The sequence below is a fragment of the Siniperca chuatsi genome, linkage group LG4 (assembly GCF_020085105.1).
Source record: "Siniperca chuatsi isolate FFG_IHB_CAS linkage group LG4, ASM2008510v1, whole genome shotgun sequence".
NCBI lineage: Eukaryota > Metazoa > Chordata > Actinopteri > Centrarchiformes > Sinipercidae > Siniperca > Siniperca chuatsi.
In genome coordinates, this window is record NC_058045.1 from 4015819 (window position 1) to 4043729 (window position 27911).

General features: G+C 38.6%; 1 protein-coding gene across 15 annotated transcripts in view; it reads left to right on the plus strand.

The window, feature by feature from the left end:
• Nucleotides 1-23443, plus strand: part of ppip5k1b (diphosphoinositol pentakisphosphate kinase 1b) — a 57426-nt gene extending 33983 nt beyond the window's left edge. For 2 of the 15 annotated variants that reach the window (XM_044192706.1, XM_044192707.1), the window contains exons 22-31: nt 494-601; nt 682-798; nt 1936-2076; nt 2270-2396; nt 5665-5814; nt 8961-9023; nt 13489-13674; nt 17982-18119; nt 19088-19201; nt 21113-23443. In XM_044192706.1, the coding sequence (XP_044048641.1) occupies nt 494-601; nt 682-798; nt 1936-2076; nt 2270-2396; nt 5665-5814; nt 8961-9023; nt 13489-13674; nt 17982-18119; nt 19088-19201; nt 21113-21204 (1236 nt within the window). In that variant the 3' untranslated portion in view covers nt 21205-23443. The remainder of the gene's footprint in view (nt 1-493; nt 602-681; nt 799-1935; nt 2077-2269; nt 2397-5664; nt 5815-8960; nt 9024-13488; nt 13675-17981; nt 18120-19087; nt 19202-21112) is intronic. The other 13 variants (XM_044192708.1, XM_044192709.1, XM_044192716.1 and 10 more) reach the window with 10 other exon arrangements.
• Nucleotides 23444-27911: the final 4468 nt, after the last annotated feature.

Consider the following 27911-nt stretch of genomic DNA (forward strand, 5'->3'; position numbering starts at 1 on the left):
GGGCAATAATAACAGTAGGGTTTGGTAATGATTCAGTATAATTGTATGTTGAAAAGAATTAGTTATTAATGTTATGTTTTGTATTTGTGAGAGTTTTGTCTCATGTAATGTGTACCCACATTTGTCATATCATGATATATATTTTTATGGGGAAAATATTATTATTATTATTATTATTATTATCGTTATCATAATATAATATTATATGATATATCTACATTACCGAGCCTTAATGATTCATGTCTTTTGTCATACATTGTAAAGGTTATGGACATTATTACCTCATTGTTGGTAAATACAGGCCAAGGTCTCAAACATAACGCCTTTTTGTTGTCTTTGCATATTATCAGGTGGTTATTTGATATGGGTGTTTGCTCATGTATGTATGTCTAAGGTGTCGTTTGCATGTGTTTACCATATGTATGTTTTGTGTGTTGTGTGTGTGTGTGTGTGTGTGTGTGTGTGTGTGTGTGTGTGTGTGTGTGTTTATCAGGAGGAGAAGGACCAGCAGTGGAAACAAGCAATGGACTACCTGAGTGCTGTGACTGAACTCAACTACATGACACAGATAGTCATTATGCTGTATGAAGACAACAATAAGGTCAGCTTGCAGAGAACTGTCATTCTCATTTATATGTATGTATAGATTTATTTATGTCTTAATATCTATGTCGTGGGCAGGACCCCTCCTCAGAGGAGCGTTTTCATGTTGAGCTTCACTTCAGTCCAGGAGTTAAAGGGTGTGAAGATGAGGAAAACGTACCTCTTGGCTTCGGCTTCCGCCCAGCTTCCTCAGAGGTGTGTGAACGTGTGTGTTTGCCTCACCTTGGTTTGTCTTTTTCAAGGTTGTGCCATTTATGTGGCTCTGTTAGCCTTCTAAAGTTGTGCAGTTTGTTTAGTTTACACATGTGGAGACAATCATTAAATATAATAAAAAAGAGCAAATCCCATATAGTAGAATGTCCTCCAAATTTCCTTCAATTGATATTTTTGTTATGCATTTGAGAAGACATACTGTACCAGTTAAATGAAGTTTGTCAGTTTCTTAGGTTGCTCCATTAGCAACTTTTTTCACATGAGAAGATGCATAAAATTGCAGAACTGTGTCTGCAGTGAGATGAATGATTTAGTCATCTCTGTATTTTAGTGGCTCCTGTACCTCCTTTTTGGTGAAATTTATCTAATAAAGATATGAGCTCTCCAGGGATCCCAATTTGATTAATTGTTAATTGTGAATTGCAGACTGTGGAGAGTTTGCCTAATCTTCTCTCTGCTTACACGGGCACAAAGTTTGATGGTGTTACATTATTACATTCAGAGGTTATGTGCCTTTTTTAAGTGGGAAGTTACACCAACTGGCCAGTTATTTTGAAAAGTTAGTGAGTTCTTTCTTACACAGTGATGACAAACCTTTTGACATAGTTTTGTGAAAATACATTCAAACATACAAAGGTATGATAAAAACACAACATCCAACTTAAGTCTGCAGGAAAAAATTCTAAATAATCATTTACAGTCACTGCTACTCATTGCAGCAAGCATTTGTCATGTACTGTAATAAAAGCTTTATGTTCTGCTACACTGGTATGTTGGCCATTATTTGTGTCGTGTGAAGACACACTCTTTTGACTGCGTTTAACTCTGTAAGAATACAATTCAGAAACTTGACACTTGAAGCACGTGTTTCTGTTGTAAACAAAGTGTTTTCATCAGATCAGATTTTGAAGAATTTTCCTGTGTACATTTTGCATATTAGTGAGGAAAAACTGATATTCTTGAAAATTCAGTTGTCACTGAGTAGGTAGCATAAAAACAAATCCTTGAGTTAATATTCTGCTAGTGTTATGTGAAGATAACTGTTGTTGTCTGGGCATGTGGTTCCATGGACAAGAAATATATGAAATAATTTCCTTCTCATGTTCTCTGACCAATCAGAATCAAGACAAAAAGCCCAATCAGGGCAGTCTGGAGGATCTCTCCCAGGACCAGCCAGACCAGGCACTTCATGTCTCTGAACCAATCAACATCCAGCGAAGGTCCCCCATGATCCGCAACCGCAAGACAGGCTCCATGGAGGTACCAAACCGTAGTTTTGGTGTTTTAGGAGTGTAATGCTAATAACGATAGAACCAGACTGGGTTTCAGACTGGGTGTTTTTTTTGTTGTTTTTTTCCATATAGTAGTTCAAGTCTCTCTTTAGTTGAGCAGTTGTACATTTACTGTGGCAGGTGTCTCAGTCTTAACCCCTGGTCTCCATGGCCCCACTCAGGTCCTCTCTGAGACCTCTCCCATCCAGTCCTCCAAAGGCTGCACATCCCACCGACTCTTCCCCTCGTGTTCACATCAGTCTCCTGAGATCAAACCAACCATTGGCCTAGGTGGGCACCTCATTGCTGGTGTGTGTGTTTTCTGTACGTACACGTGTGTGTGTGTGTGTGTGTGTGTGTGTGTGTGTGTGTGTGTGTGTGTGTGTGTGTGTGTGTGTGTGTGTGTGTGTGTGTGTGTGTGGGGCTGGGGGTGTAAGAGATTCTGACCTCACAACACATTTATCTCCAGCCGTCAACACTGATCCTATCCTTCATCACAAGCCCCGGCTTTCCATATCTCTCTCTGTCTCTCCCTTTATTTTTTTGTTTGTTTTTCTTTCCAGCCCTCCCCTCCTTTTTTCCCTCTTTCTGACGGTCACATAGCTTCCATCCCAGCTTAGCTTAGCAGCAGCCACACAGGATCAGACTCTAAACTATGTAGGCAAGAGGTCAGCGGAAAGAGTTGTGTTCACAGCCAACTTTAGGATCGCTAGTGTCACATAGTGTTCAGAGGACCGTACCGATATCACTGCTAACAGGAAACGAACCAAACTTCTAAAAATCAAATTGAATCACTAGACTCTGCCATTTTATTTTAAAGTAAATAATATCAGTGAACAAACAACAGACTTTAAAATATAACCTTTGTCCCGATTCCATGCTACATACTAATTGTAGACAGTATTATTATATACTAACTGTCATAGTGCATAGTTTTTGCTGTTAACATAGAAAAAGCAAACAACGTACTTCACCGTTTTGTACCAACAGGAAATTATACAATATGTGCGCCAATGGACGTCAGTCAAATTGCAACATTGGAAACGTCACAAAGTGAAAGTAATAGATTTACATTAAATACAATAATTTTTTTTTTGTTTTCCAAGATCAGTTTATTTAATTTGCAGCTGTTAGTAACTCCTCCATCTCCATTTTGTGCATTGTATCTTGGGACAATAATGTACATCAACAGCAGACTCAAAAATCAAGCTTTTTTTTTGTGTAAATACTCAAAACCTGCTTAGATTTAGTTTGTTGTATAGAATTGGGAAACAGCTGTGGTGTCGCCAGACAGCGACAGTGTCTGGTTCGATACATTTACACAGGTTGTAATCCTGAAAACAGAAGAAATAATATGTTTACAATGCTAAAAAATAAATTGCGGTAAAGCCTAAGTCAATATAAACAAGCACATATTATAGTTTATTTTAAATATAGTGATGTGAATATTTATATATAACTCTAAGCCCATGCACACAGACTAATAAACATTGTTGTCCAACAAGTTACTATTACTACTTTATTATATAAAAATACAGCTCACTAAATCCTACACACTGGACCTTTTAAAGTATTGTACTGGGCAAGGTATAGATATGAGGGTCTCCTTATATATTTATCAGCAGCTGTATGGTATGGTGCGGTCCATGCACCACAGTCTAACTAGATTTTTATTGCTGTCTGGTAACACCTTAGACAATATGAAACAATCAACACAATCTCTTACAGAACCCTTTTTGGTGATACAATGAACCCTCTTAAGTTAGATGTTTGGGTAGTTCTTCCGGACCCCCTATCATGGTACACAAGTGTACAAATATTAAAATGCCTTAAATGTTCCAAATAGGCTGTATCAGAGGTCCTTTTACCTCTCTGAGTTCCTCAAAGTGATTTAACCTCTACCCTAATGAAAAAACCCTTGAAGGACTCTTGTTTTGCGGTGTGTACACTTTCCAAGGGCATGTAACCTCCAACAATCTGCTAACACGGTGACACTCGCACAAGCATGAAAGCCCGTCGTCTAAATCAAGACGTGTGGAGGAAACCATAAAACCATGAGTGTGAGAACAGGGAGTGGAGTCACTTTGTGGAAACAATTTCTGTCGCGTGTGCTTCACTGGGAGTTTCAAACCTGTGTATCTCACTCAGCTATGTTGAACTGCTTACAGCTTTTGTATTCAGTGCAGTTTATTTTCTTTGTCTGTACAATTAAGACCTAATAGAAATAATTAAACTAAATGGATATGTTGAGTGGAAGGAAGCCTATTCTAAGTCCTTTCCAATATGCAAAAAATCACAGATGCAATCAAATGTAATCATAAACATAAGGCAGACAAGACAACGCAAACCAGAGCTAAATGTGTTAATCAACCTGTCACTCTTTCCTTAATTATCACAAGTCTGAAAGCAGCAGTTCTCTCTGGGTATACTCTGAGTGGAGCCTGTCAGTTTATGTATAGTAAGTGTGAGGCTGCTGAGTGAATCCCTCCCAGTTCACTACCAACACTGACTGCACAGGTCACAGACCAGAGTAGCAGGTGTCAGGGACGACCTCTGTTAGTGAGCTGCTTTTCATACCTTCATGCCGTTTATAGAAATGAGGTGCTGACACTGTTGCCTTTATAAATGATTTGAATTTTTTTCTCTGCAATTCCAAAGATAATATTTCCTCTTTTGTGTGGTCTATAAACTCAATATTGATTTAAAATATTAGAATAAAACATATGATAAATAAATGAGAATTGGCTGTTTATTATTCTCACCAATAAGTTAAATTTCAGAGGGTTTGTGCACAGCAGGGGTCTGAAACAATCCCATTTCCACTCTCGACCTGTTAATCACGCTTCTGCTGGTTTTGCATACAAAACACACATGTTCTGTATGCACTTATGCACTCACTCTTGGCCTTGTTTACACATATGCACAGGTGTCATAGATGCGGTCAGTGTTGTGAAAACCTTGTAACTTGCATGTCATCATTTCCAGGAACAAATAGCAGCCTTGTTTTCAGATTGTCCATGAAACAAGTTTTAGTTTATCGTGAAACATTTTTTTGAAACTGATTTTTTTTTTTCACCCAGGTGAGAGTTCACCCCAAAAGCAAATATACATATTATTCCTCTTACCTCTAGTGCTATTTATCCATCTAGATTGTTTTGGTGTGAGTTGACATTGCTGTTTAGTTTTTTAAATGTATTTTTTTGGCACTTTGATCGCCACAAGCCGAGTTCCATATAATCCTGTTCAAAAAATGCAGACATCTCTACGGCCGATATCTCCAAAACTCGGCAACTCACACCAAAACAATCTAGATGAATAAATAGCACTACAGGTAAGAGGGAAAAATATATATTATATATGTTTTTGGGGGGGAACTGTCCCTTTTTATAAAGGTTGAAAATCACCCAGACTGTAGTTACAGGGTTTTCACACAGGTGTACATTCTTTGAAATGTACACACTCTCATGCCAAAATCTCCCCATAGCAACAGTTTGTTATGAATAATGGCATGGTGTGTATTAAAAACTAATACTCACCCCGCACACCTCCCCCCCCACCCCGGCTCCTCCTCACACAGGCTCGCACTGCTCTGGCCTCTTCAGTGCCTCCGCCCTCGGGGTGTCCAGTAGTGCCCCCAACCTGCGAGACTACGTCCGCACGCACCACCACCACCATCGAAAACCACCTCTGTCACCTGGCAGTCTGCCGTGCCAGAGTGGCATGTTCGGTACGTTCACACCACTGTCTGTCCTCCACAAGGCCGGTCTTTTCATCTATATCCCTTTTGAGAAGGTCTCCAAACTCTCTTCGTGGCTTTAGATATCTTTCTTTTTTCTTTTGATTTTCGCTCCTTAAGCTTCAGATACTTTGATTTTTGGGACATTGTCACTTTTTAAAATTTTTTTTTATCAAAGCTCCCTTCTTTCTTCTGCTTGTAAAACCAACCAGCAATTTCAATCTGTTGCATCACATTTCTTGAGTAATTTACTTCGCAGTGTGCATGATTAGGGCACTGATTTGACAGCCAAGTGATTGGCTGTGCAGCAAATGCTGAGCATGCAACCTTACATTGGACTGTGTGATGTACCGCAGCTATCAGTGATCAATGTTCTTCCAGATCAGCATGTCCACTCACTGATCACACTGGCTGCTTGGATTTGAATGTGTTGAAATGTTCTCGCTCTCTGTGCATGTTGTTTTGCAGTTCATACCATATCCTCTCTCAGGGAATTTAATTTCATAATAAAGTAGAGTAGCTTTTGTGTCTGGAAGCCAGAAGTCTGGCTTTTTTCATTAATCACAATTTACGGTAATCCTTACATTAAGAAACTCAGCCTGTTATTTGGAACAGATATGTTTTCAAGACCCAATAATCCACCTTTAAATAATCCCTAGTCACATTCTCCCTCCCCACCCTTTTCCCTGAGTCTCATGTTGGTAATGGCGAGTACAAGCAAGCTGTTTTTACAGCCACCAGGGGTCCTTATAGCAGGTTTAATTATCCCAAACATCTGGATTGTATATCATTCTCATGGTCACAGCTGTTTTAGTTACACAAGTTTGTTCAGTACTTTCCAAAGATGAATGTGACACATCCTTATGTTAAGTCAGCAGCAGATAATTTTGCTAGTAAATGAAATGGATGCATGTGGATCTGCACAGACTGCAGGGATTTTTTTTTCTCCCCCCACTGCGGGTTTTAAACACAGGAAACTGAGCTGTTCAGTTTATCCACCGGGTGTCACTCTGACTGCTAGGCTACACACTGCCAAGAGCAAACAGATGCTTTCCTTTCTCAATTCTGTTGCATCATGTTGTCCTCTCGGAGACAGGTAAGGGTTTGGACAGACGTCAGTGCTGTTCATTTACGGGAAGACAGGGCTACATCAGGACAACCTATTGTTCTGTTTATGGGAAATGTGAAAGAAAGTGTTCCTCTGGTTTGAATTCAGACCTGAGAATTAGGCCTGTCACAATAATTACATTATCAACTTACTGTTGATAATGTGTTTACATGCATGTTTTTTTTGGGGGGGGGGTTTAACATAAGAATGTCTCCAACATTTTAGCCAACATGATGCCAGAATAAACAGCAGGGTTTCTTCCTACCATTACTATATTGCCTGTTAAGGAATGACTCTATAGCCTACCTCATGCCAAATGTTTAATATTTTAAGTACAATTTTTGTTCGAGAGTCCATTTTATTTATTGTTTGGGTTGTTTGATTTCATTTGTGTTTTTATTTAGGATGTTTTAACATTTTTTTCACATTCCAATTCCAATGTCTGAATATTCTTAAGAATGTTAAGTTAATTAAAAGCTTAAAATGGTGTTAAAATGACAATAATAAAATGTATCACAATTATTTCTGGGACAATATATTGTCCAACAAAAGTAGTTATCGTGACAGGCCTACTGAGAATTACCTGGAGTGTGTACTTTAGAGCAGCCTTTATTGTCACATGTACCCCCACAGCCCTGTCAGATGAAATACCCCTTCATCAACACCACACGTCATGTTTTTAAATGTGTTCTTTTGAGTGGATTTTAAACCTGATGTAATTTAACATTATTAATTATAGAAAAATGGATATTCTTCAAATAGTTTTGTGATCCTGGAGCCTGAAAAAGGAGCCAAGCCCAAACATCTGTTTTTTTTCCCATTATGTTTGGTCTAGATTGTATTGCTACTATTACCACTTAAAGTGGCAGAAGCTGGTTCTTTCAACCATTTATTCATTACTTTAAAGCTGCTATAATCAATATTTTTTATATTAACAATGGATTACTTATATGTGAAAGGGGTCGCTTGTAATGATGAGCCCACAGGGAATTATCACCTGAATCTGCAGTTTCCCTCAACTCTACAGAGCTTAATAGCATCAGCTCATTTAGCTGTCCAACCCGCAATCTTTACTGTTTTGGTTCACTCTCACAGCTCTCATCGGCCTTGTTTTCTCAGTAGGGAGCTGTTTTCAGCAACAAAAAAAATAAAGCTCTAAAAACCCACTGTACGCTACCAGCTCAGCACTTAACAGCAGACAGACACAGTTAGAGGCTAGCTGGTGAGCATAGTGGAGCATTTAGCTGCTAAAGAGCAACATATTTCGCTCAGCAGTTGGTAGAGACCAAAAGGAGGGTGAATATTGGACTTAAATTTGTCAGGTGGCCAGGAACATGACAGTTTTTGTATGGCTTAAACAAATGACAAATAACATGTTAATTAGTGAGCTTTAGAGGTACATGTAGGCAGATTTTGTTACATTTTGACAGAGCCAGGCTAACGGGTTCCCCCCTGTGTCCAATCTTTGCTAAGCTGAGCTAACCTGCTGCTGTCTGTTGCTTAATATTTACCGTACAGACATGAGAGTGATATCAATCTTCTCATCTAAAGCTCAGCAAGAAAGCGAATAAGTGTATTTCCTCAAAATGTCAAACTATTGCTTTAATGCAAAAAAGAAAGTCAGTAGCGAGGGAAAGCGGTCCAAGGAAAGGAAGAAAAAGGAGGCTGGATTCTAAGATTGTTTCCTGTCAGTAATGTTCTTTAGCTGAAAAGTCCAGCGTCACTCCTCCTGCATGTTTACTATTCAGCCAAAACGTCCATCATTTACTCCATCTACTCCACAAGCTTTCCATTCATTTTCTCCGATAGCCTTTCTCCTCTTTGTTTATTCAGCAATGACCCTCATTTTCAAGCATGTTGGTTGGCAGACAGATCGACAGGCCAACTCTCTCTCTCATTCTGTTTTTCTCTGTTTTTGTTTTGTTTTGTTTTTTTGCTCATGTGAAAACGCATACAAACAAACAGGCAAACAGGCAGACACAGGTACCAGCAGTCCCAGTAACTCCAGTTACCTTTCTTATCTCCTCAGAGCTGTTCTCTATGCCGGCAGTAAAGAGATTTTCTGTGTCGTTTGCCAGGCATCCGACTAATGGTATGTCTGCTTTCATTCAAGTTTATTTCGACACTCCTCCAGTTTTTCCTGTTATCTTGCATGACCTTTTTGTGGGAAAACATTTCCTGTGTTTTCTATTGGGGGTTGACATTTGGCTGCGTTAATTACATTAAACGTCTCCAAGATTAAAATTATAAACAATGTTTAAAGAGTTTCTGTTTCACCACACACCCTCGGTGTTTGTTGTACCTTGTGTTGTTTTTGGCCCTCACCTCTAACACCACCTGCTCTGCCTGCACCTGTTTAATTTGCCTCTCTGATCCTGCTGTTTCTTCAACAAATGGATGTGTGTGCCTTATGTGGAATATATCTCCTGCCTTAGATATATTTCTGTGTGTAGATGATCATGTGCACACATAAGATATCCTCACCTGCACTTTTTGTTCATTTCCAATCGTTTATTCTGTTTATTTCTTAGTTTGGGCTATAAACTTTAAAGGGTAACATAAAACCAGCCTGTAAAATAGTGTTTAACTGCTTTTTCTTGTTGAAAGTTTCCAGTTTGTTTCACCTCTGATAACGCCCAGCATCACTGATGGGCGTTGTCAGAAATGTGCTCTGTTGCACTTGTAACCACACAGTGATGTCATGGTGTACTGACACACCCTGGAGTACACTTTTCAGGGGGTGTTAAGTTGCTCTTTAAACTGCATGTGAGCTGCTTTCCAACATGAATGAGGAGCTCTTCACAAAATCAGACAGCAAAATGTTACTGTATGTGATTTTGTGAGTGTTTCTTCATTTGTTGGATTGCAGCTTTGTACCTACACACCCAACAAAAGGACATGGAGTGGTATGTTTTACTGGATTTATTCACTTAGAGCATAAAAATCTATTTCCTGTCTTGGTGTTCTTAAATGTTTTTTTTTCTCCATTCATTTCACAGTTAAGTTTTTTCACCCAAATTCAGTTTGCTTTGCAATTTCATCTTATTTTATTCATCAAATTAGTGCTACTTTACAAGCAACTCTTACTCTTGTATTTCAGAGATAAAATGCATAGAGCTGAAACTATTTCTTGATTAGCGGCTAAGTCGATCAACAAAAAAATAAGCGGCCGCTTTTTTGTTAATTGATTAATCATTTCACTCAGTTTTCAAGCAAAAATGCCAAACAAGTCTCTGGTTTCAGCTTCTCCAGAGCATTTGATGCTTCTCTCTGTTTTAATATAATTGTTAATGGATATCTTTGGGTTTTGGAAAAAAACGGTATAAAAAGATATTTGAAGTCATCACCTTTATGGACTCTAGGACATTATAATTTTTTTAATTTTTTTTTTTACCATATTCAGATATTTCATAGACCAAATGATTTATGAAATAACCGAGAAAAGAATTAGCAGATTAATCAATAATGAAAATAATCGTTAGTTGCAGCCCTATAAAACATAAACCCTTCTTGGTCTTCTTAATTAAAATCCCACTTGATAGTGAGTGTTTGCTTTACCTATTGGTTGGCACAGTAATTAACTGGTAACTGCCTACTGTAAGTAAGAAAGTATAAATATATCAGTGCGCATGCGCCAACGTGCATGCTGCCTGTTGCCGTAGCTCCGTCAGCAGCTGTAACAAAAGAGTTTCCCCTCGGGGATCAATAAAGTATTTCTGATTCTGAAAGGTCCATCAGCAGTAACTGCTAACGTACAATTTGCTGCTTTCACACTTCGTCTCTAACATGGCCGAGTCTGTTTGTGAAAAGTTATTTTTCCTTCAGTGTCTTTAATTTGGTCATCTGTGTCTGTCACTGGTGAGTAGCCTCCTAACAGCATCTGCTGGGAATTAGTGAGAGTTTCTCCTCAGTCCTTGTTTTCTGAAAAGATTTCTTATCATTGTTGAAGCTGCAGTATGATGAAACTCATTCTTTACTTTCTTGAAATGTTTTTTGAGGCAGTTTTGTACCACTACTGTGAATCATTCATGGAAGGACTCACTGATGGCTCTTGTAGACATAAAAGGGGCTAATTAAATGCTTCTGCACAGCACAGAACTGAATACAAGTCCTGAAAGGTTATTTGAATATGACTGAGTGGTATTTAGGATTTAGATCAATGGCTCAGAAACAGCCTGGCATGTATTGGCAGTCTGATTAGTGCTGTCTGTACTTTAGCAGGAGGAATTACATGTCGTCCAAGCATCAGGATCATCTGACCTGTTGATTCAGAATGACAAGCAGAGTCCATGTAATTCAGAAATCAGATATAATGTATACAAGTGTACAAGTGGACAAACCACTGGGAACCCCAGTGATAGTGTTTCGCTCCAGTTTGGACTGTAGTAGCCTGTGTGTCGAGGACATATGTGGTTTGGCTTAGTATCTGGTATTTAAGTTTAAGACCTTAAGAAGTAATAAAAATGACTTAAGTAATTATTGGAGATTTTAGTTTTTGTGATGTCTGCACTTTAATTAGAAAGAAGGGTTAATACAGTATATAAATCATGTTTGTTTTTATATCCCAACACATTTAACCTAATTTAATAGGTAATGATGATATTCCCTTAAAACTCACTGTGGGATACTTTTAGCTGTTAGCTTTGGTTGATATAAAACATTTTTTTAGAACATTTTCAGTTGTATATTATGTTATAGATTGAGTCATAAATCAGTTGGGTCACATTTTCACAAAATCAATGCAGTGTTTTGGAGCGAAACACTTCTTATTATCTGTTGATTAAAGTAGAACCTGAACTCAGACAGTATAGACACTGGTGAGAGAGAAAAATGCAGAGTATATATATATTTTTTTCATTTTATATCTCGTTATTAGCTTGCCAGGATATGAGGAAAACCTGTTGTGCCCACTGAGAAAATTAGTAAATTAACACGATGAATTTCCCATTATGATGTTCAGTGGAGAAAAGAACAATCACTACAGTCGTCTTTTCTCACCCATAACTTTGTTATTGGGTGGCAAAATATTTCATCGTGTGCTGGAGAGAACTCAAAATGTTTTTTCATGTGTCTTTATACAGTGTTTGAGCAACAGCCATGAATTTGTTATTATTTCCTCATTAATCAAGTATTAGAAGAAGAGGAATTGCACTGTCTTCTTAAAGCTGTTCCTTCTTTTGTGGTCATGATCAGAAAGCAGGGCCGGATTAACAGACTAGAAAGCTCTCTGGGAGGAAAAAATTATCTGTGGGAGTTTGTTACCTTCATAAAGCACAATTTTATACCAAATATAAAAAACATAAACTGAAATAATGCAGGCCTTAAAACTAGATGTTAGCTCAGGTATAGGGGGCATACAAGAGGAGGCCTCAAGACTAATAATGCATGTGTTGCCTTAAAGCAGCTGTAATTAATAGTTTTATAATAACAGTGTATCAAATGACAATGTGAAAACAATGCGACAATGGGAAAGTGGTCACTCGTAGTGATGAAACTACAGAGAATTATCACCAGAATCTGCAGCTCCCCTCGGCTTTACGGAGCTGGCCGTAACTGTTTTGGTTAACTCGCATCGCTCTCGCTCTCAGTGCACAGTGGGGTTTTTAGAGCTTTTTCGCAAAAAAAATGCTCTACAAACCCGCTGTACACTACCTGCTCACCAAACAGCAGACAGACACAGTTAGCGACTAGCTGGTGAACATAGTGGAGCATTTAGCCGCTAAAGAGCCGGATATTTCCTTCAGGAGTCGGTAGAGACCAAAGACAAAGCTAAAAGATAGTGAATATTGGACTTACATTTATCAGGTGGCCAGAAACACGACTCCAACAGAATTATAACTCCGTAATTGCTAGATGTGTAAGCAGTTGCCCCACTCACATGGTTAGTAATCCTGCCTTGTCAAAACATCATGGTTTGATGCCACAAATCTCAAATACACATTCGTTATTCAAGAGGACGGTCACAGTGCATTTTTATCTCCATACACAGAGTTGTTTGTTGAAAAACAGCCCTGCGAGCTACGGGAGGTCGCTGTTTTTTCTGGACTGCGTTTTTGAAGATGGTGTGCTTGAACAGTATTATTGATGACTCTAAGACCCTCTGGCTCACATGTTATGTGAAGTAGATCTGTGTCTCTGATATGTTTTTACTGATTCCTTTTAAACCTGTGATGTCATAGATTATTGACTACTATTGACCACTGCTGTCTTTATTTGACCTCAGGTTATCTTTTGTTTGAACTTTGTTTGCTTTGAAATGGAAAAGACGGGATTGGGTCAGTTGTTTGTGTGTGGTTCTGTTGTGCTCAGGTATAGTTAGTCTGCTTCAGTCATAACTAAAAGGTCAAGACCTGTATTGATCAAATGAAGTCAGAGATTGAAACTGAATGTATTTTCTATGATGAATTTCTCTATTCAGACACCCAGTTACAGTCCATCGTCCTAAAGCTCCACTGCTGTTTTAGCTCTATGCCTATCTGTTGCACAGCTCCTATCACTCCTCCTGCTCCTCCTCCTGCTTCTCTTCCTCTCTCCCTGCTCTGCCTCTCATCCCTCAGAGCCCTCAGACGAGCTCCGTGTAGTCCAGCTGCTGGTGGGGCTTCCCGCTGAGCCGGCCCCGCTGGGGTTTGCCCCTCCGGCTGTGGATGGGGCCATGGCCCACCACCTGCTCCACTGTCCATACCACCTCCACCTCCTCAAGACCTGGCTGATGTCTGGTCAGGAGCTACCAGAATCCCTCCACGGTCAGCCTCTGTAGACCCCTCTTACTTCCTGTTGCCTCCTCTTCCTCCCTCTAGCCCCCTCCAGCCAGTGTTGGGGCAAGTGGGACGCTGTTAATGCAGTTGAGCTTTGCATCTACTGTAGTTCAGTGCTTTACTTTTTTTTTTTCATTCTGGTTTTCCGCCTGCGCATTCATCCTTTCTTCTATTCTTTTTGTTGTCACATCTGCAGCCCTGCTCCATTTCATTGCCATCCAATTGCAAACTTGTTCCTATTCTTCTTTGTTATTTTGCATGTCTGCCAGAGGGTGCAACACTTGCTTTGAAAGCAGGAAATGTCCATTTTCTTCTGCATACTTAAAGTCACAGTGAAATGGCCTTGATCGTCCGTAATGTGGCGTATTTCTAAATTAAACTGAATCTGTGGGTGGGGTTTAATTACAAAAGAGATTTGATCAGCTCAATGAGATTTGATTGGGTCACTCAATAGTGGGCGTGGTTTAGCAATCACCTCACTCACCTGCTTTGTTAGATCTGGAGGAGGAGAACGAGGGAGAAATTAATAAATTAGACCTCAAACCGTTTTTGCCAACTGAGATCCAATCACACACCTCTGACCATGATATACAGTAGATTTTAGCTAACTACCATGCGTAATACTGTGGCATTATTTATTGGTGGATGTGTAATGTGCTATTTTGTGCATATTTATAATGTTGTGTATATGACTTTTAGAAGATATGTCGTTTTATTCTGTTTTTAGGGTTCCTTTTTAACATCTGGCCAAGGACAGCTTTTTTTCTGTTGATAAATGAGCATTGTCCCTGTCAAATAATGAGAAATAAATACATAAATATGCTCTGCCAGCCCGAACTACCTTCAAACTAAGTGCAGTTTTAGACAATAGCAGGGGTTAGCTAGTCGTCTAAAATTACATTTGATCTGATAAATTATGTAAACGCTCCCTAGTTCAGGATGAGTCATCAAATATATGTTAAAGTTTTACGGGAAGAGAAAAGACTGGAGTAATTTGACATATAACAAGGGATAACTGAACAATTAACACAAGGACACAGGATTAAAACTTGGGGGGAAAAAATGTTTTTCTTTTATTTCACTGTGTCTTTAAGTCCTGAAGTCTATTTTGTCCCCAGTCCTTCTTGCACATGATTGGACACCTATTGTGCCATTTCTGGAACTAGAAAAAGCTACGGTATAATATGGCAAACTTTAATAATTTCAAAGAAATTAATCTGCACAAAGAGGACTAATCACTCTACATGCATGTTGGGTGGACACTTGATGACCAGCCAAACAAACCCTTCTATGGAAGGGTTTTATGCTTGTCTAACTGCATTGTGTGCGTGCTCCATCCTGAGCAGTGGGTAAAGAGAAAATGCCCTCAAAACTGGGCATTTGTTCAATTATGAGCTATGTAGAAAAGAGTCAGGTGTTGATGGCACCTATTTGGCCTTTGCACCTGGAGGTCATGGCTGGGCATCACCGTGTCTCCCCCAGCACTCTGAAAAAATATTTCCTGGCCAGGTGGCAGATATTTGAGCATCTGTTGAAAGATTTAGGTCATTATCTCATCCCTCATTTTAATTGGCTAATTAAGTGGTGGCCTGTTCATAAACTGCTGATTTTGTAAAGTGTTTCTGGAGCACGTCTCGGCACGTTGTGTCACCTTAACTTAGCTGAGCCATTATTCTTTTGCAGTCAGCAGAGACGACTGTCTGTCCGTCTGTAATAAGTTACAGATGTTTTTATTTGCTGCAGGCATCGAGTAGACTGAGATTTGTTTGCTTTGTCACATTGTATTTTATGACTTTATTTCTTCACTCTTTTAAATATCACCATCCTTTATTTCCTGTCCTCCTGTCTTTGTATTCAGCTGTGTTGGTAAAGGGTTGAGTGAGTGGTGCAGTGTAGCATCAGTGTTTTCTGCTCCCACTGCATCTGGTGTGTGAGCTGAATTTGATATCCACATGGAGAGGCTGTGCTGCAGCAAAGATAGGGTGGAGGAAGAGGCGATAAATGGCATCTTATGTTATTTTTACACAAGTCCCGCTTTAGAGTACAGTAACAACAGAATGAACAATTGGAGGTGAGGATAAATGTGATCTAGCAAACCTAAAGAGCGAGATCAAACTTGTGAATATGCGATACACATCTTAATCTGCTGAACCAACGAAACACTTCCTCCTGAGGGTATTATTTTTCTTCTGTCATCAAAGCTTTGGCAGGAAGACCTTTTCATGTTGAACAGCGATCTTACCTAAGTCTAATGAAGAAAGCTGCTTTGGCCAACATCCAGTAAGGAAAAGAGTTGATGATTAATGGAAAAACACAGTTAAAGCAGCTGTCTGTGATGTATCCTGATTTCCTTTGTGTTCTTGTGTATATCAGCGTTCTGGCCAAAAGTCTATGAAGAAATGTCATTTAGAGATATAAAATGGAGTGACAACAGAAAAAAACACTGACTGTGAACAGAGTTTGATAACCCTCAAATGATTTATGCCTTTCTTGATGTCCATAAAAGGTTTTGTGTCGATGTACTGCACATTAATGATCCCATGAGAGGCATAAACGCTGAGAAACTCCTCTAAAACTTAGATGTGAAAATTATCAACAGGGGAAATTCATATCTTGGTCCCTCAAGGCTTTGAATGGTTCCTGTACATGAACTGCTGACTGCAGTTCATTTAGCTTATGTCGTTATATTAGACTAGTTGTTTTAGAATCTGTAGTCATAGCACATTAGTCCTGGAGAAATGCAAGGCTTTCCAGCATGCTCTCTGGGGATATGGATGAATTGGAAGCGCTGCTTCAACCTTCATCCATTCCCCCTTTTTTTTTTCCTCATGGTATCGCTTCATCATGGTGTTCTTTGTCGGCTGCACTGGATTGCATTTGCCGTAAGTTTGTGTGTAAAAGTCAGCTTGCCATGGCACAGATGTTTGTGTTTAGAAGTTGTGTTTCTCAGCACATACACAATATTTTTAGTAATTTTATGAAAGGAAAATCTACAGTACATGAATGAATTAATGTATGCATACAGACTTCTTCCAGCCCAAAACAAAATCAGATAAAAGGACTTTTAAAAAAGACTCCAAAGGCAAGATGAAGATAAATATGGACAAGATTGATTGCAAACAGTTTTGTGTTTGCAATCACATAAGAATCATACACAGTAAAGCACTACACCAATGCTTTTTTTATTAAATCTACCCTTTTAAGATACAAGGGTTGTGATCAATTCACTTTCAATCCATTCATTATTAAAACTAGAAAAATCACTGCAATACAATTGCTTCTGAAGGAGACATCGTCTTTTATGTTACCCACCTCATCATTAAGGCTACAACTCGTCTCGCTCAAGGACACTTCAGCAGGCCAGATAATTGTTGTTAAGTGGCTTGTTTTTCATTCCTATGTTGTCGGGATTATTAGATATCTAACTTAACCAGAAGAAAAACAGAAGGTGGAAAACTTCCACTGTACAAAAACCTCTGTAACCTGGTAAAAACATAATGTTTGGGCGTGATAAAATTAAACTTCCATACATATTTTTCTATACAGTAAATGATGCACACCAACGTTTTTTTGTATTTTATATCAAACATTCCCTTAAAGAAAATACAATTTAAGCATCAGCATGGAAACGCAAATTGACAACCATGATTGTTAGCCACTCTTGACTGACGGTATGCTGATGGTTCCTTAAACTTCTTGTTTCAAACTTGATAAATCATCTTATGCATCATGTTCTTATAATGTGCAGATATACAGCGATGAACAAGGTTATCATATCCAGTGAACACACTAGTGTACATCAAATCACTTTCCATACAAGTCATGTGCTTGACTTGTATATGTTTATGAATACTTTTTCATGTGGTTTTAATTAGTGAATTGATCCACACCCTCTTATACATGATCAGAAGATTCCATTTTTGTTCATATGATTTTACTAACCAAAGAAGGAAATTAACACAAGCCACCAGCCATATTTTGTGGATTATGTTAACTTTTTTCACATTAACTTTGGCTGGTAAGTTTGTGTACTGCAGCTACTGTCGGAGGCCAGACAGTAGGTAAATTGTACCAGCCACTAATTTTAGATCTTAAAGTAGCCTAAAAGTTTGTGTGGCTAGTTAACAAACAAAAATGTTGGGACCTGTTTGTCAATATCGGCATTGAGAGAATGCGCGGACGTGGAGCAGCCAACATGCACAGAGAGCTCTAGTGTCACCACTCCTCCTCCTTTTCCGTCTGATGGAGAAGTGGTACGATCGGCTGTATTTCTGTCTCTCCCGTCCGTGCTGCAGGGTTTGAAGGCTGCTCCATGGTGCCCTCTATCTACCCACTGGAGACGCTGCACAACTCGCTGTCTCTGAAGCAGGTGGACGAGTTCCTCAACACGGTGTGTGAGAGCAGCAGCGATGCCCATGCCAAAACCATGAAAGGTAGGCCTGTATAGTGATGCAGCAACTAGTCTTTCTTTGTTCTTTGTTTAGTTCTCCACTAGTTTTGAAATGCAGACAAAAAGCTTTGTTATGGAAGAAAAAAAATGCCAAGACTGGAATTTATTTAAAATTGTTAAATTAGAAGAGAGGCCAGGGGAGACAAATGTAAGTATGTTTTTTTTTTTTTTAAAGTATTTGTAAAAATTATTTATTTTAATCTAAACTGAGCTATTTTGCAAGATATGTGTGCTTTAAAACTATATACACATCAAGTGCATTTTGATGAACATTTTTCATGTTAAATATATTGCAATTTTATTTGGATATTTGTTGTTTTGTTGGCTCTGTATTTTGGATTTTGGAAGAAACCGTGAGTATGGAGTTTAAGTACTGACTTTCACCTTTTAACGGTCTTTGAGGGTGTTCACATTCATACTGGATCAGTTCCCCAATTTTAGAGGGACACCAAGAATTTACTGTACAAGTCAATCACTTGACCTCATTCTACTCATGTGATTCACTTACTGCAGACCAGACTGAAGGTAAAAAGTCCTCAAAACAAAAGAAAGGATGACTGAATAAATTAATGACACAGCATCATCACGGAAGATACCAAGTGCTGAATGTGTGTGGGTTGTAGAATGGAGTCCCTGACTGCAAAGTATTTGCAACCAAATATTAAATATGATGACTATTTGAGTTTATATGAACTTGTCCGATTCCTTTCTGTCCCAATTACAATTTCTATAATGTTGACCTGATGTGGATGTAAACACCACAATGTTAATGCCGAAAGTTGGCGCTTTAACTCAAAGTCATTATTTTGTTTCAGATCAGATACGTTGGAGTCGAGCCAACTCAACAAAAACTCCTAAAATATTAAACACTGCACTGTGGTTGTAAAGTAAAATGAGTGTATGACATTTGGAAACTGATCGTTATGTTGTTTTTTTCTGTCTTCGCTCCAGCGCTCTCCGGCCTGTTTGACTCTCAGAGCCAGACATCTCTCTACAGCCCCCAGCAGCCTCTGTCCTCATCTGGATCTGAAACCTCTCTTCGACCGCCAAGCCAGCCTCTATGGCGTGAGTGTTTAAAGGATTTTATGGCATTATGCAATATGTAGGCCTACTTTTATCTCTTGATAGATAGTGACTTTTGGTGCTGGAGATTAAGACCAGAAATATCCCAGTTAAATCAAACTGTTACTACAATGAAAGGAAATACTGTATCAGTCTGTTAGAATATACAGTATTTTGATCTATATACACAGCGATATGGGTTTTTGTGGGTTCTATTTAGATGCATTTATTGTTAAATTAAAAAAAAAAAAATTGATTTGAAGAACACTTGTTGTAAAGCCCCATTCTGGCAGGTAAAATCAAAATGTACCTCTCAAGAATCACTCTAAGTGGTCAAAAAAATACATTTTTCATTCATATACTGCGTTCACTGCTTATCAATTTCAGATTCTGCTGAGAAGCAGAATGAGAAGCTGAGAAGCTCCCATGTGTGAAAATGAGTAACTATACAAATAAGAAGCAGAGTGATGCTGAAAAAGGCTGTGCATGTTCAGCAAAACCTGGATTAAGATAAAAAGGCCTTCCACACCTTCAGCACGACCTTCACGTAGATGGTAGCAGATGTGACGGCTTCATTTATCTGCAATGACCTAGCGGTTACAGATACTAACTGTATCGTAGCAAATGGGTCACATAATCAGCCCCACATCAGCTGAAAAGCATGTATCCTTGAACAAAGTTCAGAACTACAGCTGCTAATGATTAGCAGTTATTTAGACGTTATTTATTCATCTGTCGATTAATATATGGATTCTTTTTTGTGTAAGAAGAGAGAGATAAAAAGCTTTGCTCACAGCATGTACTGTAGAGTTGCAGGTGCTCGCAGCTGCCAGATAAATTAGAAAAAAAGAAATCACCAGTGTTCATCATCTAAAATGACTAAAATGTGCATATTAAAACTTCAGTAAAATAGGACTCTGAAGAAAAGAGGAGGAGAAGGAAAGAAGGAGGGCTACCGCATTATAAAGGAGCGACTGTGATGTTCTCTCAGTCTGTTTTTTTTATCCCCCTGGGTGGTGAGGGGATTCATTTATCCTCTTGCCAGTGTTGTTGATTGATTATGCAACTACTCTTGTATCTTTCTAGCTCTCGTGTTTCCCTTTTTCATCTACCATTTTGTATTTTATTTACATTGTGCGCACTTTGGGTGGCTTTTTTTTATATCTCTATCGATCTCTCTGTCTTTTTCCGTCCTGTCAGTACCTGCTCCAGATCTGGGTTGCTGTAAGAGCCGATAACTCATTTAGTCTCGTTTATCACACGGTGTACAGACAGGGATGCTGGAGGTTACAGCTGGATGAATATGACACTTGTTCTGCTGGTGGTGTGACACTGTTTGTTCTCCTATTGGCTATAGTTGCAGGACAGCTGCTTACAAGTGCCGGACTATGTCACTCAGATAAAGCCCAAACTGTCATTGAGAATGTTTTTATGTGTCAAAACAACTATGAAACACTTGTAGTCACTCTAGTGGAGAAACATATGGGTTTAAAATGACCTTAAATATTCATTATTTTATTGACTAATGAATAGAGAAAACACTAAGTCTTAAAATGTACTGTATGTGATCTTAGTCTCAAATTCTAAGAGTATATTCTAGTCAGATTATTGATATGCCTTCCTGTTTTTGTACCAGATCACTCCCCCCAATTTGTCCACTTTGTGTCCCTCCACATACAGTAACAAATAATACACGCTCAGACTCTCAGAGTGAAGTGAGCGCTCAAGGCAGCAAGTAATTAGTTTAATACTTCCATCATTTAAAAATGTAGGATTTGTACCAGATAATCTGTTGAAAAATCTGTTTTCAGGTTAAGGTCAGAGCTGTTTGTACAATCTGTAAAATGTGCATTAACATCTGTGTTTCTGCATTACAAAGATAATTGACTCTGTTTGTTTTTTTGTTTTTTAAAGATGGCAGTATCCCATCCAGTGCTGTATCCAGTGCCGGCCCCTCCTCCCCAATCACAGAGAGCTCCGGCCTGAACTTCAGCTTCAGTGAGTAGACAAGAAACACAAGGACTTCTGGGTATCTAAGGGCACGATCTGAAGACCTCGTTTTGTCCATCTCTTCGTGCTTTTATTCATCTGTTCCTCTGTCCTTCTGCTCACATTCACAAAAAAACACTGGAGGAGATGCTGATTCTGGAGAGAGGCCACTCTGCCTCGGGTATTACAAACACTCAGACTGTAAATATAACCTCTCAAACTCTACATGGACTCTTGTGGCGCACCCCAACTTCAGCTTGACACATCTGATCACCACACCTTCCCTGCTCCGTAAAGAGACAAAGCACTGGACCTTCAACAGTTCAAAATCTCTCGTCACCTCGATCCTCCTCTTCAGTTTGTCGACATAAACCAGCTCTGGCAAACAGTGCATCATTCAACATTCAAGCCAACATTCAGACCAGTTGTGCCTTTAGTTTAATTTAAATGCTACCTATGGTAAAACAACAACAGTGCTGTTTTTTTTTGTTTTTTTTTTTTTTTTTAAGCCCAGATGCAGTTTTTTTTTGTACCTCAATTCTGACCTTAGACATGTATGACTGAAATGCATTACAGTCCTTTGTGTCCTTTTTTTTGTTTTGGTTTTGTTTCACTGTTGTGTTACAGCAATGTGGCTAGCCAATCACAGCCCACCCTGATACAAAACGGGCTGTTGTTTTTGAAGTGAAATTTAGTAACATTTGACCGCTCTGACTTAGTTTGTGTGTTTCAGCCACACAGGAATAGTCTGACATTTTGGCAAATACACTTGTTCACTTTCTTGCTGAGAGTCAAGATGAGATGATTCATACCACTCACTTCACATCTGTCCGTTAAATGTTAAGCTGCAGCCGGTTAGCTTAGCTTAGCACAAAGATTGGAAACAGGGGGAAACCTCTAGCCTGGTTCTGTCCAAAGGTAACAAAACAGCAGCTCTAATTAATACACTATATCTTGTCTGTGTAAAAACAACAGTTTGTGGTTTTACGGTGGGTTATGTGCCAGACTATTTCCTGGCTGGGTGCAGTAACTTACTTCTTCACAAGTTGTCATTTATACACTACAGTTTTTATTTGAATTAAACAAATGGAATATAACATGTTAATTATTGAGCTTTAGAGGTGTTGGTAAGCAGATTTTATTACATTTGGACAGAGCCAGGCTATCGCTTTTTCTCTATTTCCAGTGTTTATGCTAAGCTAAACTAACCACATGCAGGATTTATCTTCATATTAAGTGTACAGAAATGAGAGTAATCTTCTCATCTAATTCTTAAGAAAGCAAATAAGTAGATTTCCCAAAATGTCAAAGTGTTCCTTTAAGACTATGTACACATTATTTAACACTGCACGTCTGGTTTATAAAAATGAATCTACTTTTAAAAAGTTGCAGATTAAAAACTTAAGGAATGGATCTTATTCTGAGACCAATTTGAACTTAAATCAAACTGTTAAAGGGGCAGGTGCAGCCCAAAAATTGCCTACTGTAATATACAAAGATCATGCAAACATCAGGAAACTCAAACTTTTATGATTTCAGATATTACAAACTAAATATTCTCAAGAACCTGGAGGGATTTTGGTTTTTAAAATTATACATTTGGTCCAAGTTAGCTTGGTACCTGCTACAAGGTGTGGTACTTTTAGTTCACTCCATACAACCAAAATAACAAGTTTTTTTTTTATATATACAGGTATTTGTATAATGTAAAATGCGAGCCAGCTTGATCAAACTGTATTCGTCTTGTCAATAATTGTCTGCTGTTAAATGGAAACACAATTTATCTGTAAATGTGCCTTTAAATGACTTGAGAGAAACATTCAAGAGAGTATTGTCGACACTGTGGGTTTCCTGCTGTATTTTTATTACTTTTTCATTTTGGGGGGTTACAAATCAAAATTGATTTCAAGAAAATCTGTTGTGTAGTTTTCTTTTAGAATTAAAGGGAAGAACCACTTGATTTAAGTAAATAGTATAAATGTACTTTTACCTAATGACGACTACCTGACGAGTGTTCTCAGTTGATGCTGAATTCTCAGACTGTTTGTGTCTGCAGTTTGCTGTCACACCAAATGAAGTGTATTTTAATGTTAAATTAATCAAGTGACTGTTTCTAATGATTTAATGAGTGATACTCAGGTAGACATATCATGAATCTGCAGATGGAAAGTGGTTTTGTGACTGAACTGGGGGTCACTTCACTTTCAATTATTTTTGAAAAGGAATAAATTCGGTGGTGAATTTACATCAAAGAAACTCCAAAGAAATACTTGTATTACTTTGACCAAAACTTGTAGAGTTAAAGCTCTTATCATAATAATGACTTGCAGTTTTATTAAAGTCAAGCACCGTTATTATGGGCATTATGCTCAGGCAGTACTGTCTTCAACACCAAAGTATAAATGGGAAAAATAAAACAGCTCCCTGCTCATTTCAAACTGGTGAAATTTAAAATGAACTGACTCCCTGAAACCTGGAAACACCTATATGTAGAACATATATATATATATATATATATATATATATATATATATATATATATATATATATATATATATATATATATATATATATATATATATATATATATATATATATATATATATATATATATATATATATATATATATATATATATATATATATATATATATATATATATATATATATATATATATATATATATATATATATATATATATATATATATATATATATATATATATATATTATATATATATATATATATATATATATATATATATATATATATATATATATATATATATATATATATATATATATATATATATATATATATATATATATATATATATATATATAATGTCATTATGGAAAGAGTTTTATTGATTGATTCGAATAGGACTAATGATTTTTTTTACCTAAAGGTGGGTTGATGTAGGTAATTTTAGTGGTGTATTTATGTGATTATTTAATGTGCTATTTAATGTCAGCCAAAGAGGACAGGTGTGTTTCTGTGATGAGTTTGGCTGCTGGAGAAAATGTGTAACATTTCTGAAGATCTCTTGAGGTTCAGGTCGGGCTGTAATGTTGGAAAGAAGAAGAGCAGGAGGAGGAGTAGTGGGAGGTAATTAAAAAAAAAAAAAAAAATCAATTAAATCATGAAAACATTGTTTATTGTGTTATCAAGCACAACATATCACATGTGTTCACAGCTGCCACAGGCCTGTTAAAGTGTGTGTGTGTGTGTGTGTGTGTGTGTGTGTGTGTGTGTGTGTGTGTGTGTATTAATGGCCCACAGTCCAGACACGTTATTGCTCCATAAACAAAGCTCCTTGTCACTTGCTCTGCCAACACACACCTCTCCCTCCCTGTCTCACTCCTCTCGGTTTTTCTTTCTTTTCCTCCCTCGTGTTGTAATGCTACTCTCTTCTCTCCCATCTCTGTTCTTCTTTTTTACACCAATCCCCTCCTACTCTTGTCTTTTTTGTTGCTCTGCTATCCTTCTATCACTCCCCTTGTTTCTTCTCCCGTCTTCCACTTGTTTCCTTCTCTCTTTTCACCTCACTCCATCTTCTTCTTCTTACCCTTTCTCTCCTCTCCCACCCTCTCCACCCACCCATTTTTTCTTCACCCTATTCTTTCCTCCCTGCACCCTCTTCTCTTCTACTTTTATCGCCTCTCCCATCTTTTTACCTCACCCCATTTTCCTCCTATCCTTTACTTGTTTTCTTTGCTCTCCTCTCTTCTCATTGTTTCCTCTCTCATACTTGTCTCCTCTCCTCATTTCCTCTCCTAGTTACTGCTCTTTGCGCTTTGTTTCCTCTCATCTCCTTGTTTCATCTCCTCTTTGTTTCCTCTTCTCCTTGTCTTCTCTCCTTGTTTCCTCTCCTCTATTTGTATCCTGTGACTACTTGTTTCTTCCCCTCCTCTCCTTGTTTCCTCTACTCCTTGTCTCCCCTCCTTTTTTTCTTTTCTCCTGTCCTCTCCTTGTTTCATCTCGTCTCCTCCTTAATGTCACCCCATCCTATTTTTTCCTCTTTTTCCCCTCCTCTTTTTTCTTCCCCTCTTCTTTTATCTTTTTACTTTCTCACCCCCATTGGCCTCTCTCTTCCTCTTTCTCTCTTCTCGTCTCTCCCTTCCCCTCTCCCACTCCTCTTCAAACAGCTTTTAAGAATAGTGATGACTCATGCCTCCTCCTATTGCTCCCATGCGTTGCCATGGCGACGTCCCCAGATGTAATTGACTCGTCCCGAGTGACGCTGGGTAAATGGAAAGAGAGACAGACAGACACAGAGAGAGAGAGAGAGAGAGAGAGAGATAGACAGACAGACACAGCGAGACAGACACACAGAGAGAGAGACAGATAGACACAGAGAAAGAGACAAGACACAGAGAGAGAAAGAGAGAGACAGACAGACACAGAGAGAGAAAGAGACAGACAGACAGACACAGAGAGAGAAAGAGACAGACAGAAAGACACAGAGGGAGAAAGAGACAGACAGACACAGAGGGAGAAAGAGACAGACAGACAAACAGAGAGCGCCGACTCACCAGAAGCCAAAAGCTGATGTCATTCATTCTGTCTGAAGTCTTTCTCTCAGCCTTTATTTCCAACGTTCACACACACTTAAACACACAAATGTCCGTTCATTCTAGCTCTTATAGCCACACACACTTTATGTTACAAACACACAGCCTTCTCTCTTGCTTCAGTACAAACTGTACTGTAGCTACTGTCATTCACAGCGCTCACAGGACGACCACTGTGTGGCTGCAGGTAGTGTTGTGGCCTTTTATCAAGTTGTTCTGTCTCCAGTAGCAGAGTCAAAAAGAACTAAAATGTCGTTAATGGTGTTGGCTACAGAAATGTTACAGCTCCGTCTTCAGAGATGTTATCAAAGACAAAGTTTAGATGCCAGTATGTCTCTCAGGGTGAAGACCCACTGGATGCCCTTTTCAGCCCTATTTGGTATTTAAGTGAATTGCCCCCCAAAACATTGTGGGACAGCAGGGGACTTTATTCAAATGAAGCTGAAATTCACTTCCAAGTTTTATAGTGATTTGCCAAAAACACTGACCAACAAAAAGTCACACTGGTGGGCTAGGAAGTTTAGTCTTTACTGGCTGTGGATAAATGTCTGTGGAGGAGATGATTATTATTGTAGTTTTGTACGATGCTTGCCTCCAAGATTACAGATACATGGCACAAAGTCATGTAGAAAGTCAGAGGTTGCTTATTTACAATGTTTGCTAATGAGCAAGCTACCCTGCTACTTCAGCTTGCAAGTGCTGAGAGGGGATGTTGCAGGATTCGGTCACTTCCAGTGGGTCTTGACCATCAGAGAAAGATTGAAAACTACTACAAAATACTGACTTAACATGTGAACTTCATCAGCATTAAGCTTTCTGTTTTCCATACTGAAAACCTTTAAGGATATTTTTGAGAAAGTCAAGTTAATTCCATTTATATAGCCCGATATCCCAAATTTGCCTCAAGGGGCTTTACAATCTGTACAGCATAAAAACACCCTCTGTCCTTAGACCCTAAATTCAGATAAGGAAAATCTCCCCCCAAAAAAACCTTTCAATGGGAAACAAAATGGAAGAAACCTCAGGAAGAGCAACAGAGGAGGGATCCTTCTTCCAGGACAGACAGACATGCAATAGATGATGTGTGTACAGAATAATCATAATAGCAAAATTATGGAAAATCACATATGACAATATTATAGATTGTAAACATGATATTTTTGAGACTATTTGACTTTTTGCCACTATATATATAATATGAGAAGTCTTAAACACTATTACAAAAGCTGTTGGCATGAACTTTGCAGTGCCCTGTTAAGATATTTATGCAGCTACAAATGTATAATTTGCTTCTAAAGCTGCCCTTTTGAAACAGAGTTCCCGCAGTCAAAAGTACAAAAAGAAAGCCATTAGAGATGAGACAGAGATGCTAAATTTCCTCCACATGGAGGAGCTTCAGTAAACCAGAATGTGATACAAACACAGGTAGAAGTAGATGAAATAGGCTGAGGGAAAGTGGGTTCACAAAAAAAGGAAACTAAACCGTTCTGAAACCACTGTGTGTGGTGCTGAAAGCCCTCGCTTACTGCATGAATCAGCCGGGTCAAATGTAAGATTAAAAGATGCAGTGGATGTGCTCTTGACACGATACCACTGGAAGTATGCAAGATATAGAAAAACCACTCAGCCGTAGTCTGGTGAAAGATGAAGGTTAAGAAATGGAAAAATAAACCACACTGACTTTACAAATCTTTTCCAACGTGCTTTAAAAATCCATTTAGACTTCCTCTTAGCCCCTATTTTATTTCCTCTGCCACATCTCTTTAACATGAGGTGGTCCAAACCCTCGGCTTCCTTCCTACTGTTCAGTGACTTGGCTTTGCACTCAGCTAATAGCCTAAAATATAAATGGAAATGCAAAGAGAGAAGTGGGAGGGGAAGACGAAAGAGGAGAGCAACTATTAGTCGTGCTGATGAGAGAATTACCCTCATCTAGTCTCCAGGCAGGAAGGTGTCCAGCTAGACTTTGAGTGCAAGCTCCACTCCCACCCCCCGTCCTCAACTCCCCCATAAGCCTTTTGCAAAGTCAAAATGCATCGTCATGGTAACCGGGGGGGGGGGGAGTGTTTTGCTCGGTGATGTGGCAGAGGCCCCACTCTAGACCCAAACTGGATGTAATAGTGTAGCATCCAAGGTTAGAGGGGCTGCC